This window comes from Branchiostoma lanceolatum, chromosome 11 (assembly GCF_035083965.1).
Source record: "Branchiostoma lanceolatum isolate klBraLanc5 chromosome 11, klBraLanc5.hap2, whole genome shotgun sequence".
In the NCBI taxonomy this organism is placed as follows: Eukaryota; Metazoa; Chordata; class Leptocardii; order Amphioxiformes; family Branchiostomatidae; genus Branchiostoma; species Branchiostoma lanceolatum.
The window spans coordinates 10,635,943-10,647,618 of NC_089732.1; the positions used below are offsets into that span (position 1 = coordinate 10,635,943).

General features: G+C 41.2%; 1 protein-coding gene across 1 annotated transcript; it reads right to left on the reverse strand.

The window, feature by feature from the left end:
• Positions 1-3,380: 3,380 nt before the first annotated feature.
• On the reverse strand, positions 3,381-5,719 carry LOC136444798 (somatostatin receptor type 5-like). The gene has a single exon (XM_066442539.1). The coding sequence runs from the start codon at positions 5,055-5,057 to the stop codon at positions 3,912-3,914; it is 1,146 nt and encodes a 381-aa protein (XP_066298636.1). The 5' UTR covers positions 5,058-5,719; the 3' UTR covers positions 3,381-3,911.
• Positions 5,720-11,676: the final 5,957 nt, after the last annotated feature.

The following is an 11,676-nucleotide window of genomic DNA, read 5'->3' on the forward strand; positions in this document are numbered from 1 at the left end:
CGAGCAAATATATGCCGTAAATTGCAAAAAAAGAATATGGGAAAACGGATACTACTGTCGTAGAATGCCAACGTCGTTTCGAAAGCCAAGGAAGTAAGATGTGAAGTAACGAAATCCAGAATGTATTGTTCAGTATAACATATATGTGGTATAACATATGTGTCATAACGTGTGTTTAGTCATTTGTGATAAGCCTTTTTTCGCATGCTTGCATCAGTTTTGGGGCTTTCAGGGGATGTCATCCATGTAATCGAATCAACATGGCTAAGTGTACAGAATCTGAAGTTTGTACAGTTTGTGACAGCATTCTGTCATGAGTAATGCAATGATAGAAAATGCATGACCGTAATCCCAACCAATTTATCATTTATGATTAATCTTGTATCATGCATGTCTATAATGGTTTATCACAATGGATTTGGCATGTTTGAGTTGGCGCCAGTTCTCAGCTGCCAGAAGTATTCGAATTCAACGTTTCCAAAGCAAAGACGGATTGACACGCGTAAGGACCAATCATTTTTCAAGACGCTTTTGATAGCTTTTCTATGAAATTACGACTTCTTTCTTGTGTTTTACAGGCGCCCCACTGTCTCAATATTGACAGTCATATCGACGTTATAGTCTTTGAAGAGAATTTGTGGCGAATCCGAAAACCTGCAAGTATAAACTTTGAGTGGGTGTCTGCCAAGTACTGGTAAGAAAAAACTTTGTGCGGTCAAGAGAGTGGCTATATTGCTTGGGTACTGTGTCGGCGATCGTGCACTCGAGTCTGATAACACGTGAGTTCTATAGGGAAATATTATGGATTGATTTTTGATATTCTTATACTAGTACTATAGTTGTGTGAAGATTTATCAAACCGACTACATACTTAGCCTTTCCACTTATTCCCTTTATGTGTTAGACAAATGCGTTTGGTGATATCTGACAGATTTCCTTCATCACCAGCCCTATGCACCCCCACAAACTCGTATAGTGTCTATCAGACTCCCTTTGACGCCCAAGGGCGGTTATACCGGCTATACAGATACAAATAAAAACTCCCTGGGTTAATAGTAGAAATTGGCCAAGTGGTGAACAGTTTGTCAGGTCAGATGAGTTATCTGGTCGTTGAAGTCTTGGAGAAGAATTTGTGGCGAATCCGAATGTCTGCAAGTATAAACTTTGAGTGGGTGTCTTCCAAGTACTGGTAAGTATATGACTTTGTGTGGTCAAGAGAGTGGCTTTATTGCTTTGGTACTGTGTCGGCTACCGTGCACTCGAGTCTGAAAACACTTGAGTTCTATAGGGAAATATTATGGATTGATTTTTGATATTCTTATGCTAGTACTATAGTTGTGTGAAGATTTATCAAACCAACTACATACTTAGCCAATCCGATTGGCTAAGTATGTAGTTGGTTATCCCCGTATTCCCTTTATGTGGCGGACAGAGGCGTTTAGTGAGATCTGTCTGTCTACAAACTCGTATAGTCTCTGTCAGACTCCCTTTGACGCTGAAGGGCGCTTATACCGGCTATACAGATGCAAATGAAGACTCCCTGGGTTACTAGAGAAATAGTAGAAATCGGCGATGTAGGCTGAACAGTTTGTCAGAGTTTAGCTGGTCAAGAAGTTACATACAGGCAGACCTGGGTTAACTACTCTGGCAGACTATTGAGCCTATTTGGCCAATTTTGCCAGCAACTCAATGTTATTTCCTGTGGCGACTCTAACTTCACGGCGCTTTGTACCAAATCGCCTCTAATACTATTAGTAATAGTGCCTCGGCCGATCGAGCCAATTTAAGTCTGCTGCATTCTACAAAGCACGAAGATCACATTCTAAAGGCATGGTTAAAGGTACCATTTCGTCACTCTTTCAGTCACTTAATGTATAATTTACGCGTCGTTAAATACTACATTTACGTTATCTTTACCTCTACGTAATGGTACTTATGTAAGCAACTTTTAAGCACTGTGAAGTAAGTTTAAACCCTACTTACATCAGATTCTCTAGCTAGAAGATGGTTTTTGAACAGTTCAGGATTCTGTTTTGTGTACCAAGGGAAGCATATAGGATGTGCCATATGGGACAAATAAACAAGGTCTCTGTCTATTTTTATTTAGTTTTTCTGTGGCGCTGAAAAATAAGGCTATGTACTTGAGTGTGGCGCCACTATGTCCATGTCCATGTGTATCTTGTTTTCTGATTAAAAATAAATAATAAACAAGGAGCCTACTCTAACTAGTTAACTTGGCATATAGACAGGAATGGGTCATACACGCAGTACGTTTAAAATGAAGAGAGATCTTTTTTATTTTGGTCTTGGGATGAAGAAATCTGACCTAAATCTGATTTCAGACAGAATATATATGACCGTAATCGCAACCACTTTATCCTTCATGATTATACTCGTATTATGCTTGTCCTTAGATATAATGGTTAATCAGAATGGATAACTACAGGGCCAATTACAGGGGGAAAAGATACGACTTGTTTCTTGTATTTTACAAACACCCCACTGTCTTGATATTGACAGTCATATCGTCGTCACGGCCACATTGTAGTCTTGGAGAAGAATTTGTGGCGAGTCTGAATATCTGCAAATATAAATTTTGGGTGAGCGCCTGCAACATACTTTGAAGTATTAATTTGATTTTGTGCGGTCAAGAGAGTGGCTATATTGGTTGGGTGCTGTGCCGGCGATAGTAGTTCACTCGAGCCTGAAAACACTTCAGTTCTACAGGGAAATATTATGGATTGATTTGATATTCTTATATTACAGCTAAGTAAAGATTTATCAACCAACTGCGTACGTAGCATTTACCCTTATAGCCTTTATGTGTCAGACAGAGGCATTTAGTGAGATCTGTCTGATTTTCCTCATCACCAACACTACTCACTCCCGCCAACTCGTAGAGTCTCTTCCCTTTGACGCAGAAGAGCGGTTAAACTGGCTATACAGATACAGATAAGGACTCCCTGGGTTGCTAGAAGTATAGTAGAAATTGGCGAAGCAGGCTTGATTATTTGTCAGGGGAGTTAGCCGGTCAAGGAATTACCGGACAGGCCTGGGTTAACTACTCGGACCTGTTTGTCCTGTGGTGATTCAAAACTCATGGCGGTTTGTACAAAAGCGGTTCTAATAGTGTCTCGGTCAATCGAGCCAACTCTAAAAGTATGCTTAAAGGTTCCATTTCGTCACTCTTTCAGTCATTTTATGTGATATCTACACATGCTTTGATATTACATTTACGGTATAGTTACATTTGTCCGTAAAGTGTACGTAATGTCACTCATTTAAGCAACTTTTAAGCACTGTAAAGTATGAATCCTACTCAACAATGAACTGAAAGATTGATTTTTTAATATTTTGTGATTCTGTTCTAGGGTGTACCAAGGGAAGCATAAAGGATGTGCCATGGGAAACACAAAGAAGGACTCGTTAGTTTGGCACATAAACAAGAATGGGTCATACACGCAGTACTTTTTTAAAAGAAAGATAGATCTGTTTATTTTGGTCTAGGACGAGGAAAGCAAAAATTCCGACATGAATTTGATTCTCTGGCTATTATAGAAGCCTGACAACTGTTTTCACACCACTGACCTACTACTGAACGTAGATTATACCCGTCACTAGCACAGAAGCGACGTCAAAAACAAATTTGCCAACATACTACGTATTACATAAACACCTACTGTATATAAGATTAAATACTGAACGAAAACATTTATGTCTCCAGTCACGAAATCATAATGAATTTAGACATCCGTATACAAATAACTAAGGGATTAACAAATATATATGCATATTCTTGCGAATTCAATTCGTGGCATATCAGAAGGGGGGAAACAATACTACGTACAATGTATAATATGGTCTGTCAGGTTTTCAAAGAAAACGTTATAGAAGTGGCGTGGCATGTTTCTCTACACATATGTTTCATATAAGTAGATGATTTCTCGCTCAGTTGAATATCGAACTGTTCCATCATTAATTACCTCACATATCTCTTCCTCAAAGAAGTCGCTTTTCTCCGGCCCGTTGCGGACGACGACTTCTCCCCCGTGAACGTAGCTCCGCGCAACGCGCTGGTCAGCCGGCCTCTTCCGATCCAGACGCAGCGCCGCCCGAAAGCTCTCGCGGAACCGCTGGCTCATGAAGGCGTAGAGGATGGGGTTGACACAACTGTTAACGTACGACATGGCCATGGCTGTCTGAAACACCACTACGACCCACAGTGTTTCTGGTAATGTCGTGGCCAGGCCTACCAGTTGACATAAGCGGTAGGGCAGCCAGCAGAGCACGAAGGTCACGATCATGGCCGTGATGGTTCTGGTCACTTTTACCCGCATCCTCACAGAGACTCTGGCCACCGCGGTGTGTGTCGACATGTTACGCCTCAGATGACGGACGACCATCAGGTACGAGATACTGATCACTGCCAGGGGGGCCACGAAGCCGATGACGAAGGTATAGTACGTGAACGCTTTGTGCCAGAACCAGAAATTGTCGGCAGGCCAATTGAGTCCGCAGGAGTAGTCTCCGCCTGGTAGAGGAAACGTGTCGCTCACGACTATGACGGGGATGGTCACGACTATGGCCGCTACCCACACGGAGAGGCTCACCACGAGCGCTATCTTCGGCCGGCGGAGATGTGCATGGCTGTGGGAACAGACAATGGTCAGGTACCGGTCCACGCTCAACACGGCTAGGTTAAACACGCTGTTAAACATGTTCATGGCGTCCGTCGACTGGACAATCTTACACATGGCTCTCCCGAACACCCACCGCTCCATGGAGGACGAAGCCGTGATGAAGGGCACCCCCAGCACGAAGAGTACATCGGCCAACGCCAGGTTCAGGACGTAAAAATTCGAAGCGTTCTTCATCTTGGTGAAACCCAACAACATGTAGATCACTAGCAAATTCCCGAGAAGGCCCACCACGGTCACTAGTCCGTACACGGCAGGCACTAAGATTTTCGTGATGACTTCCGAGGCGATGTGCAGTTCGCCATGCAGGTCGTGCCACGTTCCGTTCAGCGAAGTCCAATTCTCCGTCCTCATGTTCATGGTGACGAAGCTTCCAACACGATATCGGAGAACAGTGTTGGTTACTTGACGTTTCCGTCTGTATGAGTTATAGATCTCATGATGTGGTGTCGAGATATAGCGTTTAATCGTAGCCTATCCTGTCACAGATCAGTCTTGCTTCGGGGGATGGTTGCTAGAGCCCATATGTAGTAATCTTCCTGAATGGTTCGCGTCTCACGGAGTAAAAACTCAGTGTCTTGTTCCTGCTTGAAGGAAAAGCCTACTAAAAGGCCTGTCAGTCATCATGCAAATGAGGCTGGGGAACCAATAGGAACGTTCATTGGTCCGTTGATAGTGTGGTTTGCGTGAACGGATCGCCCCCTGCCACCCCCACACTATTATTCAGAAGAACCAATTATTTCTCCATGCATGCAAAGTAGCATGCATTCACTCGTGTGTTCCTCTCTTGAAACGAAGGGAAAGTAGCAGCAAAAATTCAAAGATAAGTGCCACGATTTCTTCGTACCGAAATCCATCTTCCGCGAAACCGTCTCTTTTTCCAAACACTGTTTCAATCGTTCGCTGTCATTAGAATGTATTATAAAGGCTGGAGTGCTCAAACAGTTTTAGATTCTCAACACAAAAGTCAATTTTGTAAATGTCTCGGCGGGAGTTTATATTGCTTTTTCGTAAGTCACAAATCCCCGACTTTGCACAAACAGATTTTTGTACATTTCCATCTTAAACCTTCAGCGCACTGAAGTAGCCGGTTGCTTACGGGGTTAGGCAGCAGGGAGAAGGTTAAACTAATACATTGTCAAAACGTCCCATTTCTTTAAGTGATGCACACCTCTTATTTGAACACCATCATCATTTCAGGAAAGTGGCGAGTCGCCGTTTCAATTGGGAAACACTTCAGCACCAAGGAGAGGACTAATTTGTTACTCATCTCACGTATCTCGGCTAAAGGTGCACTGAACCATGAAACAGGTCTTATGAAAGGGTTTTGTCCTTACCAAAGACTCTTCAAAACAAGCACCATTGTTTTTTCGAATGCCAATATGTGGTGTATGATAGACATCCCATAAGGGGACTGCATACGTCTATTTGTCTAGACCCTACAAATAAATCAATGTTAAGATAGGTTACTTCTATTGGCTAGTGGAAGTAATACTGGTACGTACACACGTACAGCTAAATTGAGTTGTCTGAACTCACTAGGGTTTGGCTATTAAGGGTAAGTCTTGGGGCCCCGTGTGAATAAACATGTGAATGTCACAGAATAACCAAGTTATGCAAATAAGTTCGACCGACAATGATTGATGATACTCTCTAGATCTGTGCCAATTATGTACGAAGCTCCGCCAGCGTCTAGTTTTGATGTGCTCAAAGCAAGAAATACTGAACTTCCATCGTCTTCCAATCAACCCTGCAAGAAAAATCTATACATGTTTCTTCTCTGAGGTATGGCATCGACTTCTTCGTAATCCGATAAAGCTACAGTCAGTGTGTGCAATTGCAAAAGTTTTATCTTTGTATACAGACAGCCTCCCCTTATGCTCATCTCGCGCAATATCAATCCCAACCTCAAAGCTAAGGCTTATAGATTGTTAGTTTTTCCAATCCATGCACACTGTAGCTAACTGTCCATTCGTCTGTCTGGAGGTCTGCCAAACTGTAGTGTGATAGCATTGAAATGCCCTCCTCCGACCTCTGAATGTTATTTTCTCATTTGATGTCAGGGTTCTTGTGTGTTAGTATTCGTGTGAACAGTTTACCCTCACGACAGAATGATTCGCTTGAATTAAGCTGCTTTCTCAGTATTGCTCCCTATTGGCTTTCATAACACTAGAATATCGTACATGGTATGACTGGTGATTTTGTACAAGGACACCATCATCACCCGCTATATCTTGAGATCTATTTACAGCTACTGTCCGCTTGTCAGCCTAGATTGGTGGAGGATAGCATTTAGATGCCGACGGGTTCGAGACCTGAGTACACTTCTCGTTGTACGGGGGCGGTCGTGGAACAAGCTTGCCGTCGCCAAAACGATCCGCCTTATTTGTCAGGATAATGGCCTTACATAATGGCGCATATGATACCATAATAATGGTGATCGTATTACCGGTGCTTTTTGCGGCCAGAGTTAACTACCATCCCCAGCTATTATAAGATTTGGCAGTGGTGGTGATAGAGTCGTCTACACTGGAGATAATCCGACTTAGCGGCGCTTGTCGTTACAATGAATGGTGTAAATGTGCTTAACCACCAATGGGTAACGTTAACCTTGAATGACTTCCCACTCTCACGCCTATGGACCAGTTAATGGGGCTGTCAGCTTACAGACTCTTCTCCGGGCCATTCTGTCAAATGTTTGGCTTTCTCGCAGCTAGTCTCTATTCTATGCTAAAAATAGTTACTCAAGCAACTGGATGAATTTGTCAAATTTCATCCAGTTGCTTTAGTAACTATTTTTGGCATATCTTATTACCTGGATGAATAACCTTCACCAACGTGGTCTTTATTCTCTTTCTGTGTGATTACCTTCGCCAAGAAGGTTGTGTTTTACCAAGCGTGGGTCTTTGTGTTTGTTAGTGTACACGATAAGTCGAGAATGCCTGGATGGATTGTCTTGACATTTGGTATGTCGATAGGTATGTATCAAATCTCAAAATGTTTTTGTTTTGGGGACAACTAATTTGCATAATTGATGAGGAGAGTTTAAGAATCTGCATATTGCATGATAAAGACTCTCATGCATGTGGCATCGAGAAATAGAGGGACATTGATAGATAAAAGGTTATGCAAATGAAAACCTAATTTGCATAATCAATGAGAAAATACTGTAATTCCATATTGGTAAATAACTGGAATTTCATACTTGTGGCATTTGTAAGTTATGTGAAGATGAACATGGTTGAAAATGAGGACCTAATGAAATCAGAAAATGTTAGAATAGCCTTTGTTAAGATAACACTGTCATACCCTCAAACCACCGTATGGGGTCAAAACTGACCCCAGGCGTATATCAAGATGTGCCATTTTGACATTTCGAGTCGAAAACAAAATTCCTTCCATGAGTTTGTTTGTATAAATGTCTTATAACTTCTCACAAGTTTTTACCGAGATTGGCTCATTGTTGATTAAGTTATTCTAGAAAGTTAACGCATGGTCCAGTGGGGTCAAAACTGACCCCAGCAAAATCTGCACTCATATTCCCTATTCTTTGATACTTGTCATCCAGTAACATGTATGGTAAGGGCTATCATGATCATAGTTACAAAAAATGATTTTGTAGAAACGTGAAAAAAACAAATTTTTCAAATGAACGTAAATATTAATGACGTTGCGACGTATTATGACGTCATTTATGTGACTTTATTGACGAAAACAAACAAATTGGGTATTTCCATATATTTCAAAGGTACACGATAAAACTTAAGTAGAAATTATGTATGATAAATCATAATATATCCAAAGACGTTATTTGTAGATGGCAACAGGAACGACGTCAAAATGACGTCAAAAAAATCATATTCATATCAAGTTACACTAGCGAAATCCGCCATCTTGGTTCGGCCATCTTGAATTATTTAAAATGCATTTTTTCATCATATAACCTTATAACACAATAAAAATGGACCAAAGCGTTTATATTAAGATTGTTTCTGTTTGAATAAACATGGTAATGATGACATTTGAGGTTGAAATAGCCCGTTATGGCTAATCTAATTATATCGTCCGCCATCTTTGATTTTGACCGATGACGTAATCAAATATGCATAAATTATGACTTTTAAATCAAAAAAGTGATAGTGAATAACATTGGTTGGTGTTGATATAAGAAAATAAGTGCAGTTTAAAAAGACAGCCCTAGAATTACATTGTAAAATCCAAAATTAGCGACTTTTTCCAAATATGGCTCGAAGAAGGCGGTTGCCATAGCAACATGGAAACCTGGATTAGTTATTTCATTCATTTAAAATTGTTGCCAACAAAATTTTAGCAAAGGTGACCAAGTTTGGTTGTTCTAGAGTAAGACATGCAGATGCTATATGACATCAAGTGTTGGCGCAGGCCTCAAAGGAGCCCACTTGTCTGAATAGCGTTAGTTGCAAAAGACGATGTTCCCTATTTTTGCATAAATTATCATAATGAACAGAAATTATTCACACCTATTCATGTCAAACTGTCCCTTATAGATGACTTAAACTATAATATATACAAGCCACAAAAATAGTCACCAATAAAGCTATATTTGTAGAAAACATTGTGGGGTCAGTTTTGACCCCATACGGTAAGATTAGTCGTAAAAAAGCTACGGTGGTTTGAGGGTTAAGACAACTTCTGCTATTTGGATGGAGAAGATATGATCAACTGATGTATAAGTTATGCGAATGATGACCTTATGTGCATGATTATTGAGAAAGACTCATGATATATCAGTCAAAAAGGCTAAACATTATTTGTCGAAGGTATGAGGTCGTAGAACTCTAGTTCTTTATGATTTTCTTGAGTAGCGTAGAAAACAACCGATATGTTTATGCATGCTGTCACGTCGGTGGGTAATAACATTCTACAAAGTCGAACTCCTATATCATTATTACAAGACTGTTACGATCAAATAGGCATACGTGGGAAAGAGACAGATGGTCGTCCAGTTGGGTCACACTGGTAATGGGCAATTCGGTTAAACTTAAAGGCTCGACTTTCTCGTTAAAAGTCCTCCCGCACCAGACGGTGCATAGGGCGGCGCCCATCTCTGTTTCGGTAGCCCTTGGCCACACAGCTTTGTGCAATCACTACAACAGGGGGCTAGTCCACTGGTAGTGGTTCGTATTTACGTACCATACTCTTTCCCAAATGCTAATTTTAAATAAAATTTTAGATAAAAGCTTTCGTATGACTCGGCCGGGGATCGAACTCACGACCTACCGTGTGCAAGGCGAAAACTCTACCTATTAGGTCATTGCACCGGTTCCTCGACTCTGTCGTAGCTAGCGTCTTTATTTATTTCCTGTATGATTCCTTTAATCTGTATAATTTTCTTGAGTAACTTAGAAAATAACCGAGATGTTTAAGCGTGCTGTTACGTCGCTGTGTAACATCCTAAATCATTATCACAAGACTGCAATGGTACCCTATGCATGTGTGGGAAAGCTACAGATCGTCGTCCAGTTGGTTCTCACTGGTAATGTAAAAACAAGGGTTTAAACCATGGAAAATCCTTTTTTGGTGGGATTTTGCGAAATCTGAGCAGCATAGGATAGACTCTGTATTTGTTGAATTAGTTAAAATAAATGGTCTATCCCTACCTTATGGGTTTTGGCACCCCCATGAGATGGTAGGATGGTCTTCAACTGGGTGTCTGAAGCCTGTAGGACCAATCCAAGGGCTCTGATGGGGGGAGGAGGGTTATCTGCAGACTAGCCGTTTTGAATTTGTCAGGAATGCGTCTGATGACAGTCGACATAACAGGTTAGCAGTTGAGGGTAAGTTTTTGTGGTCTTATTTTTTTTATTCCTGAGATAATGACACTTTATTTCCCCATAGGACTACATGCATTACTGGCATATATTGTAACTGTGGTCAGTGTGGTGTCTCCCCTTAAGCTCTGGGATAATTGAATCGCTCCCAAAGCATCCTCCGACTGATCGGCCTTCACACCGAGCATGCAGAGAGACCGTTACGCAATCTCCAATCAGACCTTCTGGGCCAAAGTCCAAGGACACTCATCTGAATCGTAACGGTTTTCTGACTTATCTCAAAGTAGATCTACCGATAGGAATAATACATGTGTCCAAAAGGGCCAAACAGTATCAGTATGATGGTGAAACAGTATCCAATTGGCAACCGGGGGACAATCGGATATTGTTTTGGCCCTTTGGATGTTATTCTATTACCATAGGTAGATCTGCTTGGAGATTAATCTGACTGGCCCTCACTATCTTTCAGCCACGGACCCCAGTGCGGGGTAACGGACCAGTAACTACATGTACTTGGAATGCACAGTTATATAGACGTAACCGCACTTCTCTAGTGCAAAGAATCTGCCAATTTTGTAGTTTAGGGAAAGTAGAAGACGAAGTACATCTTACTGTAGATTGTCCTCTGTGTGATAGCGATAGAAGCATTCTTTTTGGTTATGTGTAAGTACATTTCCCAACTACAGATATTGAATTGCAAAGAGAAAATTATATTCCTTACATACAGCCTTCGATAAACCAACTCTAACTAATCAAACAACCTCCTACATTTATAAAATTACCAAGAAGCGAGAGGAAGCTGAAAGTACTATAGTATATTAGACGTTTATATGTACATGTATACGATAGATGTATATATGTTAACATATGGCCTGTGCTAAGCCCAGTGGGGCAAAAATGTACAATATATAAAGGAATTCATACATCCATAAAGTGGGTATCTCACAGGACCCGCGGCACGTTGGCGACCTCGCTGCGACTGAGCGAGTGCTCAACGCATTTCATCGATAAGAGACGAATCTTTTTCCGCTTTGTGTGTTTTGCTATCTTTTAGTCATACTTGAACATTTTGCATGATATTCCCATTATAAAGACAAGGGTAACACAAATCCAATTTCGGTCGCAGAGAGGTCACCAACGTGCCGCAATCCAATGAGATACCCAACAAT

Bases quoted from the DNA above. Each gene is read 5' to 3' on its own strand.
- LOC136444798 (XM_066442539.1), bottom strand. From the start codon at position 5,057: ATGAACATGAGGACGGAGAATTGGACTTCGCTGAACGGAACGTGGCAC.